Here is a 23,887-nt window from a genome sequence, read left to right on the forward strand (position 1 = left end):
ATCCCAGAACTATTGAACTGTTCATTTTTGCTACCACTGTAGAAAAAGGTTTGCTTAAGCACAATCCAAAATCTTAGCAACTTCCATTCTCTGAATACGGAAGACTGATAAATGGCAGGAAATACAAAGCACATGTAATTGTGATCTGTGCACCGGCAACCCATAGGTGTATGGCAGGATGCTGCTTCGCATGGGTAAAACAAGGCGGAGAACAGAAACTCTGCTTCATCGACAAGGTTCCAGTGCATCTTAAATGTCTTTTCATTTTTATGGAATGCCATCCGGCAAGCTTTATTGATTAGATATAAAATAGTTATATCGTTGAAGAACATAGCAAAAATGAAGCTAGGGGGTTCAAGTCCCAGATATGAGAATTTTGCAACCCCAAAGGCAATACAGATCACATAATCAAACAGCAAATAACAAGCAGGGTACAACATAGACAGATAGTAAATCGATCTTTCGAAATCTCCACAGTTCACTTGTTCAACAGATTAAACATGATTCAAGTCACAATGCCAGGTAATTGCACTTAAGAAGATCTGTCAAGCGCTCTGTTACCATTAACAGACACATTTCCCTATTTGCTCCAAGTATAATATGGTCTCATTGCTAAACAAAAGGCGATCAGTTCTCATACTTCGGGTCTGCCATCACAAAGTGGTACGCGATGACCAACACAAAGATGAAGATCCCCAGGAAGTTGGTGAAGAAACCCAAGTCTTGATCGTCAAACATCTGCAGAAAACATTGGCAAACAAAGGATAGTTAAGATGTGAAAACAGGCAATCGATGATGATAGTCAAATGTACTGGTTGCCACTTATCAGAAGTATATGACATGGAAACAAAGGCTAAAGCACAACATACAAACAGAGGTATGAACGAGCTGTGCGTGTGGTGTCAGAAAGGAAGGCAAGAAGCAGCACTAAGCTACTATAGGATTATGGGATAGGCTGTCAATACAAAACACAGCAAGTCAAACATGTGGTAAAGCCCTGCTTAACCATCATATGGTCCTGATAATTCCAAACAAAGATCTCTGAGCTCAGGGGCATGTTCCTACAAATCTAATTTGATGACAGATTGGGATGTCACCAAGTCAGCATCACTCTGACTCCACTTTCTCCAAAAAGATACGTAGAAATAGCAAATAAACTGGGGTTAAGTGCAATCCACTTTTATCATGATATGCATTGATTAAGGAACCTTGCATGTACAAAATACAAATTAGGCCATCCATGTACCCGAGATGGGAAGGGTGTCCTCTGCCTACTGTAGTTCAGGGATGAGTCGTGGGAGATGGGAGACTAGCTAGATAAACTTTTAGTGGTGTAGCATGATCAGAAAGAATGACCATACTTTAAGCTATGAAGAGCATACTGCTACTGATGTATAGAGCTAGATTACATAAGATGGTGCGACTGAACCTGCACTACTAATATCTATAGAAAGTTTCAAATGAAAGCAAGACAGAAAGATAGAAGATAACAGAAACAAAATTTCGATAACCAGATCCAGTGCAACACATGAATGGAGGTGTGAAATTTAGTTAACTGCTGTACAAGAGCACTCTCTCTGCAGTGTAATAGAACATGCAAGAAACGTGCAATGATAGCTATACAGAGAAACACACATAACACGATCTTCCTGGTGCACCAATTCATTGGTCTTCATATCTTCATTGCCCTTCCCAAGTTTCTACTGCCAAGAGAACTCTTCTTGTATGCAAGAGTTTGCGAACCCACCAACTCAGCCTCGCCTCTACCTTAGGTTTGATGTTTTAAGGGGGGGAAATCATATCATCTATTATCAACATGTACAAATTCAGCTCCTTAGCTGTTCACTCAATATAGCTTAATCTGCTCGGTGGGTTGCATAATCTTCTTACGGCTAAAACTGGAGAATTACTTAAAAAAATCATCCTAAAAGGATATCAGGCTACTGCATCTGGCGCCTGAACCTGACCAAGCGGATTACGTTCACTCACCTATGGCATGGCACACCCACCGGGTGATCCCCCAAAGAGCACCACAGCAATTACCCTAAACCTACGAACAAAATCCAACAAAAGGGACAGAGTGGACTGAGCCCGGACCATTTCCTGCCGGAATTCCGGAATCAAATCGAACGAGATCTCACGAGATGCAAAGCTGATCCGGCCACGAGATCGTGGCCAAGCAGCCGCGCAACTCAGTCACCCCCTTGTGACTCCACGTAGACAACTACGGATCCCGCCCCAAATCGAACGGATCTGCCGTAAACCACGACGAGGAAGACAGAAGAAGCCGCGGCGGGACGGGCAGGAACTCTTCGCGCGAGCAAAAATTCCCTATGCGATCTGAGAGAAGAGAGCAGGTGAGACGGAGGGAGAGGGCCGCACCTTGCCGGCCGCCGCGCGGATCTGTAGGGAGACTGGGCGCGCTCGCGGTCACGCTCGCCGTCGTCGCCGCGTCGTTGGACCTGGCTGCCGAGTGCACTGCGCTGAAACTGCCGAGTTGCGGCGAGGAAGAGCAGAAGAAGACGTGGGCCGGGGGTTACAGGTCCTGTGACGACTCCGCGATTACTGGGCTGGCTGGGCTCATCTGGGCTTAAGGCAGCGTGTGTTTGAGGCCCACGTACTTTGGGGAGTGATGTCAACGCTCCAGTGCTGTGAGAACACCCCGTCAAAAAAAAACTGTTCGGTGAGAACAAGTCGCGCATTCTCGGCTCCAGTGGCCAGCCAAGATCAAGTCGTCGGTGATTGTTCGTTCGTTACTCCAAGGATATACAGTCGTTACTCGTTTGGATTCGTGTTCATATGATCTTCCTTTTCTTGAAACATGCTGAGTGGCAATGTTGAGCACATGGTAGCTTTGTTCGTCCGTAATGTTTGTCCCATAATTACATGCTGATGAGTGGCAAAATTGAGCATGGTAGCTTTGTACGTCTGTAATGTTTGTCAACATAAAAAGAATGAAGCTTCAGACAAGATTGCCACTGTCCTAAAATCCTCATTTCGGGTTCTCATCCGGCATCACCAGTAGAAATACTCCCTCTCTTCCTATATACTTATAAGCCTTTTTAGAGATTTCAATATGGACTACATACAGAGCAAAATGAGTGAATCTACACTCTAAAATATGTCTATGTACATCCATATGTAGTCTGTATTTGAAATCTCTAAAAAGGCTTATATTTAGAAATGGAGTATAAAGCAGCCAATGATCCGATGCATTCCATCATATGATTCATCTTCCGTGCTATTTCCGAAGCGAGACAGTTTCAGTTTGTAATTACCAGATGAACAAGAAATTTATTCACTTCTCAGAATACAAACAACCATCATGTATTTTCTGCATATTGCAGAAGGAAAAATTTAACACTAAAAGAAAGTTAAGCTACAGGAGCAGAGTGATGTTGGGATCCCCACTATAGAGTTACAATACATGTCACTCTGTCCAAAGCTTCAAGTCTGTCCAAGATAATTGCACAAGGAACAGGTGGGAAGAGCATTCAGAAGAATTGTACAAGCAATGTCCTCATAGGCGAGCTACATACGAGTTGGCCTGTGTCACATATCTCACCCACCTGTATGGATTGTACGTTTTGGATTTCTTCGCTATCTGAAGATATCTGACCTGCAGCGGGGAAGGGAATAGTTCAGTCGTGTGTGGGTGGTGTTGGTGTTCAGGAAGCATAAAAGCTATACATCGATCTACTAGTCAAACACATCGAATAATAGAACAGCTAAGAAAAAAATCTTAAATCATGTTAGTGTTGGCACAGAGATGGCAGCAGATGGTCTTACCTGTAACTTTGAAGCATTGTACATAGGTATAGTGAAGTTCATGTTTACTGGTCCGGCTTCCTTTGTGAGGTTTCCTGTGTTCATAAAGATGTGTGTCACAAAAACATAGTATAATAGTCACTCAGAGCATAGACAGGCCATGCTAGAAGTCAAGAGCATACCATGTGTCTCCTGGGAAAATGTGAGCTTTGCACGAAGGGTATGCTCGGAACCACCAACAATCTGCCAAAAGTTAAACTTGTTCAGCAAAGTACAGCAGACTGGCTAACAAATTCAGGCTTGCATTGCATGTAATCATCTTCAAATAGGGCGTGCATATAATAGATGTCAAACAAGAGAAAAGTAAAGATTAAATCCTTTTTGGAACTTGCCTTCTTTAGATTCCACTCCAGTCTCCTGGTTCCTTCTTTAAAATCTGTTGTCTGTCCAACTGCTCCAGCTTCCAGTTCAAAACTTGCCCTGCAAAGTAATTCCATAATGCAACCCTTTAACCAATTATCACAAGCAGAATTTAATGTTTAAACTTTGTCTGAACTCAAAAGGACAAAATAAAGCTGCAACTGACCTCATTGTGTAAGAGGGCACTGGCATCTGTACTGTGATTGTGTTGGCAGTGACATTTGCAGGAAAGTCTGCCCGAATTTTCAGTAGAACTTCAGCCTGTGTAACATAAACCAAGATCTTGAATCAAGATACACCAATATCGAAATATTAATTTTATCAGCACCGCAAAAACACAAAATACCTTACCCTAGATGGGCCAGCTTCTTCAATTAGTGCAGTTACACGGAAGGGTGGCTTAAATTCTTGAGTCAACCGGTAGTTCATCACTGGAAATTCTCCATCAGGTGGTATCTACTCATTGGTAAATATGATTGTCAAATTTTGCTGCTGTGCATATTTGGAAGAAAAAAGGAAGAAAAAACAAATCATATCAGTAGTACTTACTAAATGCAGAGTTCTGTCAATGTCAAAACTGTCGAGCTGCACTGACTCATGGAAGTTACAATCATCAAGAACAACGGATCCTCCTCCAGAAGAACTTCTGTAATCTGGTATCAAGCATTTGTAGTATTGTTAATTCACAAGATGTAAGAATAAAGTGATGGTAACCAGATCAAATTTACACGATAGCAACAGCACATCAAACTCACTTTGTTCAAGTGGTAAAAAGCTATAGTGAATACCAAATCTCGGTTAAGATAGGAATTGTTAATAAGACAAAATGCAAATAGAAGGTCTCCACTGATATTAATGATTAAATGTATCCATTGAATAACCCATTAAGAAAAAACTTAACACGTTTTCAACACTATGAGCACAAGATCAAGAACAGCGAAGAAAAATAAAATTCAGGTCATGCTTATAGACATCCAGCAATCAATGAAAGTAGTAGTATAACATTTTCCTAAGTCAGGTGATTAAAGGAAGAAAAGTTAACAGCCGTACCATGTGTAGAAGAGCTATTCTTTCCAATGCCCAAATCCTCATTCAGAGCTAGACGGATTTCTGGATTTCCACTAAGGTAACTTTTCATTTGGATGGTTCCATCAATCTCAGAGGTAAGTATATAACCCTGTATAATGAAATTTTAAATAGAAGATAGTAAGCACATGAAAGTACTACTGCTGCATTAGAACAAAGCATGTATTCACCTGTGTCTAATTATATGTTGGTGCCTCACAAAGTGCAAGTATCCCATTTGAGCTATTCAGAACCAAAAGGTCATGTCGTCCCTATCCCATGGATTTGGAATTTTACAGTAAGGGCAACAAGATACATCTATATGTCCAATTTTAAGTTGTAAACCAAGATATCTAGTAGTGACAGAAGACAAAGAGATCATAACCATACAACTATAAGCAGCATTGATTAGTATCGGAATTTACGGTAAAAAACAAGCTGCCTTCCGGAAAAAATAAGCCGATTAAAATGTTGAGACTCTAATTATTGACCTAGTTAAAGAAATGAACTAAGAATCACTTATCACAAAAGCTGGGAGCAAGATTGCACTTATTTTAAAGCTAAAAACGGCCCTATTAATACTACAGAACAGCAACATGTTTGAGATTTCAGGTCAGGAAGAAGAAAAGGAAAAACAGCAACAAGGCATGTGTATATCAGAACTTACACTAGAGCTGAATGTCACACTTATTTTCTCAATGATATCAACAAAAATTTCCTCCCTCTTTTTCCCACCTGGCTCATTAGCAACGACAGATTTTGTCACAGCCGTACCCGGCATTCGCTTCGTGCCTTGCTGCATTAGACAATTTGTCAAATTAAACTATGAGATTAACAAAGTAAAATGGTGAGTAGCACACTGCTTGGTCAAGTGAGACCCTAAAGCCATGTTTTCTCGGAATAATAGGCAGAAGTTTTACCATGAACATAGCAGCAGGACCAAGTGGTGGCAACCGTCCGGCATCAACCATGATTGGCTCATTAAATATGTACGACTTCAGAGCCTCGGTAGAAGTTGTTTGTGGGTATCCGAAGTCCTAATTACACAATTCAACACATAAATAATTACATAGTTCTACCAGAAGATGATAGTATTGTGTTTTGTCCTAAACAGATGAATCATACTAGCCAGTTCAAAACCACACTAACTGCTTGATAAACACACATTAAAATTTGCTAGTGGCCCCAAAACATGGTCAAAACAGGTTGCAGTTAATATTGTATGAAGAAAGGTAGTGTGGAATGTAGAGTACTTACAATAACTTCATCGAGCAACTCGTACACTAAAATGAAATTCTTCCTCAGGGAATCTTCATTTAGAACACCGAGATAGTCTTTGGTAACACGTGCGATCCTTTGCAGAAGTTCCAAGAGAAGCGACGGGGAGATATTGACCATTGTGGTTACTACAAAAAATAATCCCGCAACTTTGACATGGACATAATTAACCCCATCGATATTCTGTCATGTACAAAATGTAGAAAATGCCACATGTCAGATCAAGTGGCAAAGAAATGGGTGAATCGACAGAAAGAGGAATGCAATCATTGTTGTCTCTTCCATACACATATGTAACGCTCAATCCTTCATTTTATCAAGAGTCGAATATCCTACAACCCTACAAGATAATCATAATAAACTGTCTGCATCTAACTTAAACTTTTTCCATAAGCAGATCCTCCAAGGCAAGCTTCATGCTTATTTGATATGGAGCTAACAATGCATCATGTTATAACCCTGCTCACTACCCAAAGAACCATAATGGAGAACAGGCACTAAAAGTTTCCTTCCTGGTGAGCTTAGTCCCCACTTCCCAGACCTCCTAAACAGTTGAAGAGTTGCTGGAGGAGGGATTAGTCAACTTTTTTATCAGTCCATCTAAAGCATTTGCCCTAGGAACTACTTACACAGGAATGCAGATGCCCCATATGCAGTTAACCAAATGCTCAATTACGGTGCAAGGAACAAACATACTGGACGCGCAATGACTCAAACAGAACCGGCGATCCGTAAGCTCATGTTCTATCTGGAAATAGGTGATGCTATTAAGCTTCTCAACACATATTCAAACAACCCATAATAAACATAGCTAATCAGCCTATCACTTCAACGTAACACAACAACTCAGCACCCAAAAACCTCAAAATTAGGATGGTTTATCAGATTGCCCAGTACGAATAACAAGAGACAAGCAGGGAGAGGGGAACAGATGCATACGAACACTGGAGGCGCCTCCTCGGCCTCGTCCTCGTTCCAGAACTTGACCTTCCGGAAGAAGATCTCCGCGCTGCCCTTGGGCACCTCGCCGCGATCTGCATCCCGCCCACCCGCAACATCCCCACCCCAAATCAGCGGCAGATCACGACAAATTCCGCGAGAAAAAAACGAAGGGGGCAGGATCCAGATCTTACAGTCGCGGAAGACGATGTGGTCGCCGCGCTGCGACAGCACGAAGAACTGCGAGATCATCTCTCCCCCGCGCGCCCTCCTCTGCCTCGCCGGCCTCCAGCTCCCCTCTCCTCAGGCCCCGAGCTCCGTGGCTGTGACGTGACGCCGCGGCGGTTCGAGGAACGGACAGCGTGAACGAGCACGGGGAGGTGGAGACGAGGGGGGGGGGGGGAAGACGCCGACGAGGCCGCGCGCAGCTGCACGGGTCGCTGGATCAAGCGATCGCGGGCGTTGATTTCTGATCGGACGGCGGCTGACTGGCCACGAGGTTTTTCTTTATCTCGTCCAGCTGGATTTTATTGTCTTGTCTTGTGCGCAGCAGATCAGGCATCAAACTGAGACTTTTGCTGAACTGAGTATTCTTATTCTTTTCCCTAAAAAAAAGAGTATTATTCTTATTCTTATTGGAACAAGGAAACTGGATTTGGTAAAAAAAGCCTTTTAACTGAATTTGGTTTTTTTAGTGAATTTAACTGGATTTAGTAAATATGAAAAACAAGGAAACTAGATCATGTAAGGTACAGTTGCATATTGCAATGGATTGCAAGATTGCAGATGGATTTGGGCCTTTCCTTTTCCAAGTATGATCCACGTGCAAATAACCATCATCATGCATAAAAATGCACCATAGCTCACAGCCTCACAGCCCAAGACTCCAGCACATCATGATCCAAGGATCGAGCCACTTCCTGTTAAACAGCGTTGCTATGGTGTCAAGGTGGTTCGGTTCAGCCATATATTCTGGTGCAACCGCATAGACTAGATAGATATTCTCTGTAACAATATTCTCCTTATAGTTTATCTCTTGTACTCCAAGTAGCTTATCCCTTGTATCTCAAGTTTCAATCCCAACAACTTGTACGCTATTAGGGAGTTGCGCTCCTGTCTTTATAACACGTAGCCGTCGCCCTCAACTGGGTACGACGTTTCCCACATGGTAATCAGAGCCTAACTCTTCCATTACATCTAGGTTTTCTCTCCTCCACCGAAACCTCCTACCATGGCTTCCTCCAGCGCCTCCAACCATACCCTCTCTGGCCAAGTCACCGAGCGTCTCACACGCACCAACTACATCCTATGGCGTGCCCAGATCACGCCTCAACTCCGCGGTGCTGGCTTCTTCGGGTACGTGGACGGGAGCATGGCGGAGCCAGCCAAGGTCGTCGTCTCCAAGGACAAGGATGGCAAGGAGGAGACCACCCCGAATCCTCTACATCAACTTTGGATCAGGGAAGACCAGCAGGTATTGGGTTATCCTCTGAATAATCTGTCCAAAGAAGTACTCGTACAGGTGACCGCGATCACCCACGCGCATGAGCTATGGATGGTGTTGGCGAGGATGTTCTCGTCAACCTCGATGTCCCGCATCAACAACATCCGCGCCGCCCTCACAAACGCACAGAAGGGGACGCAATCGGTGGCCACGTACTTTGCGCACATGCGCTCTCTCGCCGACGAGCTTGCAGCGGCGGAGCGGCCACTTCGGGATGACGAGCTGATCTCCTACATCCTCAACGGCCTCGACATGGACTACCAGCCGCTGGTCTCTGCCCTTGACGCCCGCACCACCCCGGTCACCCTTGATGAATTGTTTGCTCAGATGAGTAACTTTGATCAAAGGGTGGCTTTGTTCCAAGGGGCAGGGACCAGAGGCGGCTTCACGTCTTCGGCAAACATCGCCACCCGCGGCCGCGACGGTGGCGGCTCTCGCTACCGTGGACCCCCTCGCCACAAGGGCAAGAGCTCTGGCGGGGGCAACAGCGGCGGCCAGAACGGCAACAACATGCGCGGCGGCGGCCGGCCCTCCTCCAACAACAACAGGGGCCGGCGCACCAGCTCCTCCAACAGCAACAGATCGCGCCCGGACGCTGTTCGGTGCCAAATCTGTGGTAAGCTGGGACACTCAGCTAAAGATTGCTGGTACCGGTTTGAGGATGATGATGATGCATCGTCCCAAGATGAAAAAGTGGCCGGGGCAGCTGAAGCCTCATATGGTGTTGACACGAACTGGTACGTCGACAGCGGAGCCACGAACCACATCACCGGTGAGCTGGAAAAGGTGACCATGCGCGAGAAGTATCGCGGCCAAGATCATATCCACACTGCTAGTGGAGAAGGTATGAAGATTGGTCACATTGGTCATTCTGTTATTAAAACCCCTCATAGAAAAATTCATCTCAGAATTTTTTTGCATGTTCCTAGTGCTTCCAAGAGTCTTCTTTCCGTTCATCGCATTGCCATTGATAATCATGTCTTTCTTGAATTTCACCCCTTCTTCTTTTTGATCAAGGATCAGGCCACGAGGAGGGTGCTATATCGAGGTAGATGTGTTCGCGGGCTTTACCCATTGATTCCGGAGATTCGAAGATTCAATAAACAAGTTTTTAGTGCCACCAAAGTCTCATCTACACGGTGGCACGATCGATTAGGACATGCATCTTTTTCTTTAGTTGAGCGTTTGCTTAGGAAAAATAAGCTCCCATATGTTGGAGAGCGTGATGTTGAAACAATTTGTGATTCCTGCCAGAGAGCTAAAAGTCATCAGTTGCCTTATCCTATTTCTACAAGTATTTCTACCAAGCCTTTGCAACTTATTTTTTCTGATGTGTGGGGACCTGCTCCCTCCTCTGTTGGTAGACATACATACTACGTGAGTTTCATTGACGACTATAGCAAATTTACCTGGATCTATCTTCTTAAGAAAAGATCCGATGTATGCCAAGTTTTCCTTAATTTCCAAGCTTTAGTTGAAAGGAAATTCGACACCAAAATCATAGCCCTCCAATCTGATTGGGGTGGCGAATACGAGAAGCTAAACTCCTTTTTTCAAAAACTTGGCATATCTCATCATGTGTCGTGTCCTCATGCCCATCAACAGAATGGGTCTGCTGAACGCAAACACAGACACATTGTCGATGTTGGTTTTTCCCTTCTTGCTGGCGCCTCCATGCCCTTAAAATTTTGGGACGAGGCCTTTCTCACAGCAGTTCATATCATTAATATGCTACCTAGTCGTGTTATCAACAATGAAACTCCCACTGAAAGGCTTCTCCACACCAAACCAGACTACACTTCTCTCCGTGTGTTTGGATGCGCCTGTTGGCCCAATCTTCGCCCTTACAATGATCGAAAACTCAGCTTTAGGTCCAAACAATGTGTGTTCATTGGCTATAGTGCTCAACACAAAGGCGTCAAGTGCCTTGATGTTTCAACCGGACGCGTCTATATTTCACGAGATGTTGTTTTTGATGAAACAAAATTTCCCTTTGCCACCCTTCATCCCAATGCCGGTGCCTTACTTCGTCAAGAAATTCTTCTCTTACCACCTAGTCTCACCGGTCTAGATCAAGGGGGAAATAACTGTAATGATCATGTGATGACTAATCCTCATAACCGTGCACTTGAGCTTTGTGATGATGCAGATGGCAATGGTGCAGAAAATGGCGAAGGAATCACAGAGAACGGTGAAGAAATCAACCCAAACAGCCCACATTTCATGTGTCACACAGCGGGGAACAGATCTTCATCGGGATTGGAGCTCCAGCAGCGTGGCAGCAAATCTGCCCCGGGATCTGTGTCGCAGCAGGGCACCAGCGCGCCAGATCCCGTGTCGCCCGTCAGGCGTGGCGACAGCGACCCAGCAGCGGCCACGCGGCTCGCCTCATCTGGGCCAGAAGCGGCGTCCGGCCCGCACCAATCCCTGGAGGCCACGCGGCAGGAGCCCTCAGCCCGCTAGCCCACGGGCGGACCCCGCCACTACATACGCCGCCAGCTGGGCACGCGATCCGGTGCGGATTCGCCCCAGCCCACGACAAGCATGCGATTCGAGGCGGATCCGGTCAGGCCCGTGGTCTCCACGCGGTCTGGATCTTCTGCGCCTCCCGTCACAGCTTCAGCATCACCCGTCGCCACAGAAGATCCCGCTGACACAGCTGCTGGCGCGGCTGGTGCGTCAGGAGCGCCAGGGGGATCTGCCTCGGGATTGTCTGATCCAGAGGCTGGATCTTCTGTGCTCGCCAACGACGCCGCCTCTTTTGATCAACCTCGTAAACAGCTACAGAAGGGAGTAATTCAACCCGTCAATTACAAACAAATAACTAAGTTCGGGTTAGCGTGTACTATAGGTGAACCTGGTACGCTTGATGAAGCTCTCAGGGATACACGCTAGAAAAGGCCATGGGAGAAGAATACATGGCACTTCAGAAAAATAAGACGTGGCATCTTGTGTCTCCACGGCGAGGTAAAAATTTGATTGATTGTAAGTGGGTTTATAGGATCAAAAGAAAGTCCGATGGAACCATAGATCGCTACAAAGCCAGACTTGTTGCAAAAGGCTTCAAACAGCGATATGGCATAGACTATGAGGACACCTTCAGTCCAGTGGTTAAGGCTGCTACTATTCGTCTTGTACTGTCTATTGCTGTTTCCAGGGGATGGAGTCTCAGACAACTAGATGTACAGAACGCGTTCCTTCATGGTGTTCTGGAAGAGGAAGTATACATGAAACAACCTCCTGGTTTTGAGAACAAGGATAAACCCTTTCATGTGTGTAAGCTTGATAATGCTCTATATGGACTGAAGCAAGCTCCCAGGGCATGGTATTCTCGTCTCAGTCAGAAACTACAAGCACTTGGTTTTGTTCCTTCAAAATCTGATACATCTCTATTCATCTATAATAAGTTCAAAACATCTATTTTTGTTCTTATCTATGTTGATGATATTATTGTCACAAGTTCATCTAATGAAGCAGTGACAGGATTGTTGAAAGACCTAAGTGCTGAGTTTGCTCTTAAAGATCTGGGAGACTTACATTTTTTCCTAGGGATTGAGGTAAAGAAAACTGAAGATGGTCTTCATCTCTCTCAAGAAAAGTATGCTGCTGATTTGGTAAGAAGAGTTGGCTTGCAAGGATGTAAAGCCTCCCCAACTCCTTTATCTAGCACAGAAAAATTGTCACTTGAAGAGGGAGATCTCTTGGGTCAAGAGGATAGTACTAGATATAGAAGTCTAGTAGGCGCACTTCAGTACCTCACCTTAACAAGGCCAGATATATCATTTGCAGTCAACAAAGTATGCCAATTTCTTCATGCACCCACTACTGTTCATTGGACTGCTGCCAAGCGCATAATGAGATATGTGAAAAATACTATGAGTCTTGGTCTTACATTCACCAAATCTTCATCAACTCTTATCAGTGCTTTTTTTGACTCTGATTGGGCAGGATGCATAGATGACAGACGCTCCACTGGTGAATTTGCAGTTTTCTTTGGACCAAATCTTATATCATGGTGTGCAAAGAAACAGGCTACTGTATCACGATCTAGCACTGAAGCTGAGTATAAAGCATTAGCAAATGCTACTGCTGAGATTATCTGGGTTCAGTCCATATTGAGAGGGCCGGCTGTGAAGCACACCAAAACCCCATGTTTATGGTGTGACAATCTGGGTGCTACTTATCTGTCTGCTAACCCAGTTTTTCATGGCAGGACAAAACACATTGAGATAGATTTCCATTTTGTCAGAGAAAGAGTTGCAAGGAGACAATTGGATATCCGCTTTGTGCATTCACGAGATCAGGTTACAGATGACTTCACAAAAGCATTGCCTATGATTTTTTTTTGAAGAATTCAAGCGCAATCACTTGACCAAGTTGTGATTAAGGAAGAGTGTTAAACAACGTTGCTATGGTGTTAAGGTGGTTCGGTTCAGCCATATATTCTGGTGCAACCGCATAGACTAGATAGATATTCTCTGTAACAATATTCTCCTTCTAGTTTATCTCTTGTACTCCAAGTAGCTTATCCCTTGTATCTTAAGTTTCAATCCCAACAACTTATACGCTATCAGGGAGTTGCGCCTCTGTCTTTATAACAGGTAGCCGTCGCCCTGAACCTGTCTTTATAACACGTAACCTGTCTTTATAACACGTAGCCGTCGCCCTGAACTGGGTACGACGTTTCGTTCCCACACTTCCAACATCAGGAATTCAGGATTCCAGGCACACAACAAACATGCAGGGTGCAGGCAACAAACTATTCTTTTTTCTAGGGAACGAAAGAAACACTCGAGAGAGTTGCCGCTCACAGAAACACAACAACTCCAGCAGCAAAAGACAGGACTGCGATTCGAGGATAAAACGCGACACTGGAGCCTGATAATTAACACGGCGAACAAGTCGCAAAAACAGACACCGCTAGAATTTTCCGCTCACGATTCAGGCTAGGAGACGAACATCTAAGCGAACAACAGAAAAGAGCAAGTATGTTTTGCAAGCTACTGATGTCTGATAGTCCCTAAACCAATCCGCTCGCTCTTCTTATTCAGCTTTTTGATGGGTGGTGAAGGCTCCACTGATGTCACCAGAGAAAAGCTTTTGCAGTCCAGATATCTGAAACAAAAGGGCGTAAACATCAGTTCAAACTCGAATATATTCATCCGAGCAAAAAGCCAGTAGACAGTCCATGCAATTCGAGGATATGATGAACCACACAGAGAAAGGGATGCGGTGACACAGTTTCAGGACAAGAATTTGTTGCATAAAAAGTTCAATACATCTCTGGAAATTACCACAGCTGTGGTTTGCTGCAGTTTCAATTAAACTTTGCAGACAATTTTTAGACGGTTCTATGGACCATTTTTATGAAGTATTATTCTATTAAACTTCCTGATAGGAGCATACGAAAACACAACTTAAAGCTAACTTGAAAGATTATAAAATGCAGCTCATTGACTGTATGATACAGTATTAGCACAATACATATTGTAAGCCCACCAAGTGTTACAGAACCTAAGTCCACATAAAAGAAGCAAACTGACATTTAGTTACTGTTACTTTTTTTTTTGCTATAGCCACCTACGAGCTTTATCACAAGTCTAATTCATAACTGTTCCACGTGACCAGCGTAACATTTGCATACGCTTCACAGTTTTACAAAAAATTCAAGCAAAAACGTAATAATGTGCTTTTCTGATGTAAATTCTGATCAAAATAAATTATATGATAAACAGGCAATAAAATGAAATATCAATAAGATGAATTGTACTAACAACATGATGATCAGGACAACAATAAGGCTGGTGAATTGTTGAATAGGGATCACCATTTAATAGCCATGGGCATGCATCCGCAAATCAAAAGCATCACATAATCAACTTTGTGTAGTATGAAGAGTGCAAATAGAATCATGCAATCAGGAGCTAATTGCAAACAATGGCCTTACAAATAAAGGCGAGCCTTAAACTTACTTTCTTTCATCCATGCAGGGTGCCTTATTTGCTTCACCATAAGTTCCCTAAGTTGCTTTGCTTCGGGGACGACAAATACTATGAATCCCCAAACTAATCTGGGGATATTCTACAGTCTACAGACTTTTGGGAGAACTCATCTAGATGCTACAACAGATTACCAGCTACCCATAGACACAGGATTGATTACCACACAACATAAGACTAACATGACAGACACGAAATTAAAAGCAGAAGTGACAGCAAAGGAGCAGTCTATGTAGGAATTCCTCCAACCATGCTATCCTACACCATTTTGATGGAATATACCTCACCAATCGCATCAACTAAAACATCCTCCTGGAATTGTCATCTTCCCTCAGGAACGGCAGATTCTGCAAATTCTCCATTATATCATCTGATGCATCAACATCCAAATCAAACCCAATGTCACCATCCGCACCAAAATGCAACATCATGCTGTCATCAGTTGCCTTTGCCACCTCATTTATGTTAATTCCTCTTGAATTCTCAGTGTGTCCAGTCTCTGCATTTTCACTCCAATCAGGCCCAAGCAAAGATGGCTCAATGCCGCTCTCCACACCGCCAGAAGCATGCTTTTTGAGGCCTCCCCCAACCTTCTTGCGGGCTGCTGTCTTCTTGATTTTACCTCTAGGCGGCCCTGCCACAGTGCCACCACCAGCACTCTTATTCCCAGGATGTGCATTTGATGGCGGTGCATTGGCATTAGGATGTCCAACTCCAACATTATTCCCAACATTCTGCTTACCAAAATTATCCGTAGGTGCTGGCTGAGATGCTGGCTGTGGAGCAGATGAATCCCGTGGCATCGGGAAGAACGGCTTCCGGTCAGTACTCAGATCAGCGGGCTTAGGAAACCCCATTGGGATGAAACCCCAGGCGCAGTAGTAAAAGTCGGTGCCGGGCACAATAGGCGGAGCAGCCGGGAGCTCGGTGGCCACGAACGCTCGCCGGCACCCGGCGCTCGCGCACATGAGCGAGCGCCCCACCAGCAGGCGCTCGTACTGGTGCACATGGCAGCAGTGGGGGCAGACCGTCCAGAACGTATCTTCTGCGGCGGAGGCGCCGCCGGGAGCAGCAGGAGCGGGAGCGGCGCCGGTGGAGGTGCTCTCGGAGAGGTGGGCGAAGGCTTCTTCAACGGCGCGGAGGGCGGTGTCGGCGCCGGGGTGGGGATTGCGGCGAGGGGCGAGGAGGTTGGCGAGGCGGCGGAAGGCCCGCTTGACGTCGGCGCTGTCGGGGTTGGGCTGGAGCTGGAGGATGGCGAGGGGATCGGGGCGGCCGGAGGGGAGGAGGCGCTGGGCGGCGAGGTGGACGTCGGCGACGGCGAGGAGCTCGTCGGCGCCGGGGAGGAGGGGGTCGGCGTCCACCGCATGCTCCGCAAAGCGCTTGCAGCCGACCAGGTCGCGCGCGGCGAGGAGCTTGGCAGCGATCTCCAGCGACCGGGCCGGCTCCACGCCGCCGCCACCGGCGGAGGAATCCATGCGGTGCGGGTGCGGGTGGGGGTGGGGGAAGTCAGCGAGTGCTTGTGGGGGCACAGCTGTCAGACCGGCGCTTAAGACCTTCTCGTTTCGACGAGACAGCTGGTGAGTGTTGTGAGAGCAAAATCGCCGCTTGGAGGCTTGATGGTGAGCATCTCTCTCACCCTCCCTGTTTATATAGACCACCGTTAAAAATATTTCCTCTCTACTAATTTCTAATCACCCCTATTTACAGCGATTTATTTACTACGATTTACAAAGATTATATTTGTTTCGTAACGGTTACAATACCAATGGTAATAATTTAAACGTTCATTTTTTTTCAACAGCTCTATTCTAACGGTTCGTTTTCAACGGCTTTATTCCACATCTAACGGAGTACTATTTTTTACTGACCACATTTTCAGACATGATTCTTCCACTTTGATCATGCTAATGTGCTAGCAATGTGTTAATGTTAAGACGCCTCTTTGAAATCTTTGAATTTGTGCAAAGCATAAAGAAACAGGAATTTGTACAAAGCATGTGCCTAAATTGTTGCACAAATAAAAAAATGTCATGTTAAATTAGCACACAATGTGTATGAAGTTGGAATCGAATTAAGAAGGTAGATTCATATCTTGTCTTTGTTTGTTTCTTTTGATCTAAATTTAGAATAACATGATAGTGTGTTCATAACTTCATATGTTATTGAATGCCAAAATGACAACTAGGAGCATTTTGATTATGCGTCGATTAAGATGAATTCTTGTTCGCATCGTAGTAACAAAAAAAAGAGAAAGGCGTTTTGGAGGCCGAGCTCCATGGAGGCCTTTATTTAAAAAAAAATCAAATTCAAACTTTTATGGTTCAAAAAAATATGTGTGTATGTAAGGATGTTACTCACATGTGTGTAAAAATTCATGATGAAATACCTTGAGTTGCGACCTCTACAAAAAAGACAAATTCATGGCCTGGGAGGATGGATAGTATCATGTGTTAAACAACCTCAGATTTGTCTTTTTTGCACAACCCTTATTTCAATGTATTTTCAACTGAAAATAAGCACATATATGTATTATGCCTTCATATATGCCTGTAATTTTTTTCATAATTTTTTGAAATGTAAAAATATGAATTTCAATGAAATTTCAAATTTAAATTTGGAGGCCTCACTGCAGCCCGAGCTCCAAAGGGGATTTCCGAAAAAATCATCCCTAAATAACAAATTGATGTTTGCTTGTTACCAAGCTGGTGTGTAGACATATTTTGCGCCAATAAATTATCCTCATTCATCGGTCAGACTTTTCCTTCCATGAATTTGGTTTCACTAACATTGATGAAGAAGGTAGACCAGTGGATCAAAAGATATATTGATCTATGATTAGATCCTTGCATTATCTTTGTGCATGTGTGCCATATTTCAAGTCACTCCAGAGAGACGTCTTATGATGGTTAAGAAACCTTAGATATCTTGTTTATACCTGAAAATTTGGGCTTTGGTATATTTAAGGATGCCACCTTTGATCTCGTAAGTTATTCATATTCAAATTACACGAGAGATCGCGTAGATAGGAAGTCCACCTCCATAACATCCCAATTCCTTGGGAGATGTTAGTTAGTCGGGCCTCGAAGAAACAAATCTTTGTTTCCGTTTACACCATCGAAGAGAATACACTATTGTGATTGAAGATGGATAGATTAGAAGTTTTCTCGCAAAAAGAAGAAGTCAAATACATTGTCGTCAGTAATTGTTGGCCCAATTATTGTGGATGAAGCAAACACTGAGAGATTTTGATGTGATCTTTGACAAGGTGCCTCTTTTGCGTGATAATGAAACTGCAATATCCATATCCAACAACCTCGTCCAATACTTCCAAACCAAACACATAGAATCTTTAACACTTCTTTGGGGATCATGTGCTTCGAGCAAAAATTGGGACAAGTTATGTGGGGATGGATAAACAATTAGTGGGCATCTTCACCAAGCCCCTAGGGTGAAACTAGATTTTGTGTGTTAAGGCATGAGCTCACTATCATCGAATCTCAAAGCTTGGAGTGAAATATTGCTCACACACTTATACTTAAATTGTTATCTAATTTGGATGTATGTGTAGAAATAGGGGGTGTGACTCAATTCATGAGTCTACACACCCCTGGATGATGCAAACATTGATATATCCCACTTTGTATGTGACTAATGTGCTTAAAAGAGGGCTTTGATTTCGATCCAAGTTTTATATATTCACGGCGCCAAGTCACAATGCTCATACACGGTGGATAAGGACACCGCCCCTATCCTTGAGAGGGCTAGACCTTATTTGATCTTATTTGAGTTGTAGACTCTATGTCACTACATGTTGGATAGTTAAAAGCACTCAATGTTGGGTTTACATTGCATTTGTGCAATATCGGGTGTACATGACACTATACTTTCTGGGAACATAGTAGAGACCAAAAAAATCGTCCTACGAATCAAGTTCATAGGAACACTATGAAGATGCAAAGGGTTTAGATCATATCATTACCAACTCAGAGTAGCAGCGGAAGAAGAGTTGGTGAAGATCCGTTGATGCATCGTCCCGCAGCTATGATTTACAACCTCCAACAGTGATAATTTCCTCCCTTGGACTGTCCCTCGAACAAAGATCGAAAAACACGATCTCTCTATGGATCACACACACACATATGAGATCATCAATCCGACAACGCTTCGACATCCAGAAGTAGACGTCGCTGGAGAACTAGAAGGGGGTGGAGCAGCCTTGCGGCGTACTGATACGCCCATTTTGCATCATACTTTTATATTGATATTTATTGCATTATGGGATGTTATTATGATACGTCTCAAACGTACCTGTAATTTTTTATTGTTCCTTGTTGTTATATTATCAATCTTGGATGTTTTATAATCATTTTATAGTCATTTTATATCATTTTTTGGTACTAACCTATTGACATAGTGTCAAGTGTCAGTTGTTGTTTTCTGCATGTTTTTTACATCGCGGGAAATCAATACCAAACGGAGTCCAAATGCAGTGAAACTTTTTGTGGGTTTTTTGGGCCAGAAGACAACCAATGGGCTGAAGAAGCGCCTGGGGGCTGCTCTTGTTGGAAATATGCCCTAGAGGCAATAATAAAAGGATTATTATTATATTTCCTTGTTCATGATAATTGTCTTTTATTCATGCTATAATTGTGTTATCCGGAAATCATAATACATGTGTGAATATATAGACACCAACATGTCCCTAGTAAGCCTCTAGTTGACTAGCTCGTTGATCAATAGATAGTCATGGTTTCCTGACTATGGACATTGGATGTCATTGATAACGAGATCACATCATTAGGAGAATGATGTGATGGACAAGACCCAATCCTAAACATAGCACAAGATCGTATAGTTCGTTTGCTAGAGTTTTTCCAATGTCAAGTATCTTTTCCTTAGACCATGAGATCGTGTAACTCCCGGATACCATAGGAGTGCTTTGGGTGTACCAAACGTCACAACGTAACTGGGTGACTATAAAGGTATACTACGGGTATCTCCGAAAGTGTCTGTTGGGTTGACACGGATCAAGACTGGGATTTGTCACTCCGTATGACGGAGAGGTATCTCTGGGCCCACTCGGTAATGCATCATCATAATTAGCTCAAAGTGACCAAGTGTCTGGTCACGGGATCATGCATTACGGTACGAGTAAAGTGACTTGCCGGTAACGAGATTGAACGAGGTATTGGGATACCGACGATCGAATCTCGGGCAAGTAACGTACCGATTGACAAAGGGAATTGTATACGGGGTTGCTTGAATCCTCGACATCGTGGTTCATCTGATGAGATCATCGAGGAGCATGTGGGAGCCAACATGGGTATCCAGATCCCGCTGTTGGTTATTGACCGGAGAGCCGTCTCGGTCATGTCTACATGTCTCCCGAACCCGTAGGGTCTACACACTTAAGGTTCGGTGACGCTAGGGTTGTAGAGATATGAATATGCAGTAACCCGAAAGTTGTTCGGAGTCCTGGATGAGACCCCAGACGTCACGAGGAGTTCCGGAATGGTCCGGAGGTGAAGAATTATATATAGGAAGTGCAGTTTCGGCCATCGGGAGAGTTTCGGGGGTCACCGGTATTGTACCGGGACCACCGGAAGGGTCCCAGGGGTCCACCGGGTGGGGCCACCCATCTCGAAGGACCCCATGGGCTGAAGTGGGGAGGGGAACCAGCCCATAGTGGGCTGGTGCGCCCCCTTTGGCCCACCCCATGCGCCTAGGGTTGGGAACCCTAGGGTGGGGGGCGCCCCACCTGGCTTGGGGGGCACTCCACCCCTTGGCCGCCGCCCCCCTAGGAGATCCCATCTCCTAGGGCCGGCGCCCCCCTAGGGGAGCCTATATAAAGGGGGGGAAGGGAGGGGCAGCTGCACCCTTGACTCTTGGCGCCTCCCTTTTCCCTGCTACACCTCTCCCTCTCGCAGTAGAACGGCGAAGCCCTGCTGCGGTGACTCCTGCATCCACCACCACGCCGTCGTGCTGCTGGATCTTCATCAACCTCTCCTTCCCCCTTGCTGGATCAAGAAGGAGGAGACGTCACACTGACCGTACGTGTGTTGAACGCGGAGGTGCCGTCCGTTCGGCGCTAGGATCTCCGGTGATTTGGATCACGTCGAGTACGACTTCCTCATCCCCGTTCTTTGAACGCTTTCGCGCGTGATCTACAAAGGTATGTAGATGCAATCCGATCACTCGTTGCTAGATGAACTCATAGATGGATCTTGGTGAAACCGTAGGAAAATTTTTGTTTTCTGCAACGTTCCCCAACAGTGGCATCATGAGCTAGGTCTATGCGTAGTTCTTTTTGCACAAGTAGAACACAATTTGTTGTGGGCGTAGATGTTGTCAACTTTCTTGCCGCTACTAGTCTTATTTTACTTCAGCGGTATTGTGGGATGAAGCGGCCCGGACCAACCTTACATGTACGCTTACATGAGACTGGTTCCACTGACTGACATGCACCAGTTGCATAAGGTGGCTGGCGGGTGTCTGTCTCTCCCACTTTAGTTGGAGCGGATTCGATGAAAAGGGTCCTTATGAAGGGTAAATAGAAGTTGATAAATCACGTTGTGGCTTTCACGTAGGTAAGAAAACGTTCTTGCTAGAACCCTATTGCAACCACGTAAAAACTTGCAACAACAATTAGAGGACGTCTAACTTGTTTTTGCAGCAAGTGTTTTGTGATGTGATATGGCCAAAGTTGTGATGAATGATGAATGATATATATGTGATGTATGAGATGTTCATGCTATTGTAATAGGAATCACGACTTGCATGTCGATGAGTATGACAACCGGCAGGAGCCATATGAGTTGTCTTTATTTTTATATGACCTGCGTGTCATTGAGAAACGTCATGTAAATTACTTTACTTTATTGCTAAACGTGTTAGCTATAGTAGTAGAAGTAATAGTTGGCGAGCAACTTCATGGAGACACGATGATGGAGATCATGATGATGGAGATCATGGTGTCATGCCGGTGACAAGATGATCATGGAGCCCCAAGATGGAGATCAAAGGAGCTATGTGATATTGGCCATATCATGTCACTATTATTATTTGATTTCATGTGATGTTTATCATGTTTTTGCATCTTGTTTACTTAGAACGACGGTAGTAAATAAGATGATCCCTCATAATAATTTCAAGAAAGTGTTCCCCCTAACTGTGCACCGTTGCGACAGTTCGTTGTTTCGAAGTACCACGTGATGATCGGGTGTGATAGATTCCAACGTTCACATACAACGGGTGTAAGATAGATTTACACATGCAAACACTTAGGTTGACTTGACGAGCCTAGCATGTACAGACATGGCCTCGGAACACAGAAGACCAAAAGGTCGAGCATGAGTCGTATAGAAGATACGATCAACATGAAGATGTTCACCGATGTTGACTAGTCCGTCTCACGTGATGATCGGACATGGCCTAGTTAACTCGGATCATGTTATACTTAGATGACTGGAGGGATGTCTATCTAAGTGGGATTTCATTGAATAATTTGATTAGATGAACTTAATTATCATGAACTTAGTCTAAAATCTTTACAACATGTATTGTAGATCAAATGGCCAACGTTGTCCTCAACTTCAATGCGTTCCTAGAGAAACCAAGCTGAAAGACGATGGCAACAACTATACGGACTGGGTCCGGAACCTGAGGATCATCCTCATAGCTGCCAAGAAAGATTATGTCCTACAAGCACCGCTAGGTGAAGCACCTGCTCTCCCTGCAGAACAAGACGTTATGAACGCTTGGCAGACACGTACCGATGATTACTCCCTCGTTCAGTGCAGCATGCTTTACAGCTTAGAGCCGGGGCTCCAAAAGCGTTTTGAGAGACACGGAGCATATGAGATGTTCAAAGAGTTGAAAATGGTTTTTCAAGCTCATGCCCGGGTCGAGAGATATGAAGTCTCCGACAAGTTCTTCAGCTGTAAGATGGAGGAAAACAGTTCTGTCAGTGAGCACATACTCACTATGTCTGGGTTATAGAACCGCTTGACTCAGCTGGGAGTTAATCTCCTGGATGACGCGGTCATTGACAGAATCCTTCAGTCGCTTCCACCGAGCTACAAGAGCTTTGTGATGAACTTCAATATGCAGGGGATGGAAAAGACCATTCCTAAAGTATTTGCAATGCTGAAATCAGCAGAGGTAGAAGTCAAAAAGGAACATCAAGTGTTGATGGTGAATAAAACCACTAAGTTCTAGAAGGGCAAGGGTAAGAAGAACTTCAAGAAGGACAGCAAGGGAGTTGCCGCGCCCGGTAAGCAAGCTGCCGGGAAGAAGCCAAAGAATGGACCCAAGCCCGAGACTGAGTGTTTTTATTGCAAGGGAAGTGGTCACTGGAAGCGGAACTGCCCCAAATACTTAGCGGACAAGAAGGCCGGCATCACAAAAGGTATATGTGATATACATGTAATTGATGTGTACCTTACCAGTACTCGTAGTAGCTCCTGGGTATTTGATACCGGTGCGGTTGCTCACATTTGTAACTCAAAGCAGGAGCTGCGGAATAAGCGGAGACTGGCGAAGGACGAGGTGACGATGCGCGTCGGGAATGGTTCCAAGGTCGATGTGATCGCTGTCGGCATGCTACCTCTACATTTACCTACGGGATTAGTTTTAAACCTCAATAATTGTTATTTAGTGCCAGCTTTGAGCATGAACATTGTATCAGGATCTCGTTTAATTCGAGATGGCTACTCATTTAAATCCGAGAATAATGGTTGTTCTATTTATATGAGAGATATGTTTTATGATCATGCTCCGATGGCGAATGGTTTATTCTTAATGAATCTCGAGCGTAATGCTACACATATTCATAGTGTGAATACCAAAAGATGTAAGGTTGATAATGATAGTCCCACATACTTGTGGCATTGCCGCCTTGGTCACATAGGTGTCA

General features: G+C 44.5%; 3 protein-coding genes and 1 pseudogene across 4 annotated transcripts; 1 reads left to right on the forward strand and 3 right to left on the reverse strand.

The window, feature by feature from the left end:
- Positions 1 to 445: 445 nt before the first annotated feature.
- On the reverse strand, positions 446 to 738 carry LOC123187921 (dolichyl-diphosphooligosaccharide--protein glycosyltransferase subunit 4C). Its single transcript, XM_044599916.1, has one exon. It carries the CDS (start codon positions 736 to 738, stop codon positions 628 to 630), a length of 111 nt encoding a protein of 36 aa, XP_044455851.1. The 3' UTR covers positions 446 to 627.
- Positions 739 to 3,274: 2,536 nt separating this feature from the next.
- LOC123187920 (AP-4 complex subunit mu) lies at positions 3,275 to 7,866 on the reverse strand. The gene is made up of 13 exons (XM_044599915.1): positions 7,665 to 7,866; positions 7,471 to 7,565; positions 6,511 to 6,714; positions 6,174 to 6,290; positions 5,921 to 6,049; positions 5,239 to 5,365; positions 4,738 to 4,841; positions 4,540 to 4,644; positions 4,355 to 4,449; positions 4,161 to 4,248; positions 3,951 to 4,011; positions 3,790 to 3,863; positions 3,275 to 3,619 (listed from the first exon to the last, which is right to left on the reverse strand). The coding sequence occupies exons 1-13, from the start codon at positions 7,720 to 7,722 to the stop codon at positions 3,521 to 3,523; spliced, it is 1,356 nt and encodes a 451-aa protein (XP_044455850.1). The 5' UTR covers positions 7,723 to 7,866; the 3' UTR covers positions 3,275 to 3,520.
- A 1,313-nt stretch (positions 7,867 to 9,179) lies between these two features.
- On the forward strand, positions 9,180 to 9,317 carry LOC123038486 (uncharacterized; annotated as a pseudogene).
- Positions 9,318 to 13,720: 4,403 nt separating this feature from the next.
- LOC123187922 (uncharacterized) lies at positions 13,721 to 16,576 on the reverse strand. Of its 2 annotated transcripts, none has more exons than XR_006494240.1 (2): positions 14,947 to 16,576; positions 13,721 to 14,089 (listed from the first exon to the last, which is right to left on the reverse strand). XR_006494240.1 is itself a non-coding variant. In XM_044599917.1 (2 exons), exon 1 carries the CDS (start codon positions 16,446 to 16,448, stop codon positions 15,273 to 15,275), a length of 1,176 nt encoding a protein of 391 aa, XP_044455852.1. In that variant the 5' UTR covers positions 16,449 to 16,576; the 3' UTR covers positions 13,721 to 14,089; positions 15,256 to 15,272. The 2 variants fall into 2 exon arrangements, 1 of the variants encoding a protein (XP_044455852.1); XM_044599917.1 differs by having other exon boundaries at positions 15,256 to 16,576.
- Positions 16,577 to 23,887: the final 7,311 nt, after the last annotated feature.

The sequence above is a fragment of the Triticum aestivum genome, chromosome 2A (assembly GCF_018294505.1).
Source record: "Triticum aestivum cultivar Chinese Spring chromosome 2A, IWGSC CS RefSeq v2.1, whole genome shotgun sequence".
NCBI lineage: Eukaryota > Viridiplantae > Streptophyta > Magnoliopsida > Poales > Poaceae > Triticum > Triticum aestivum.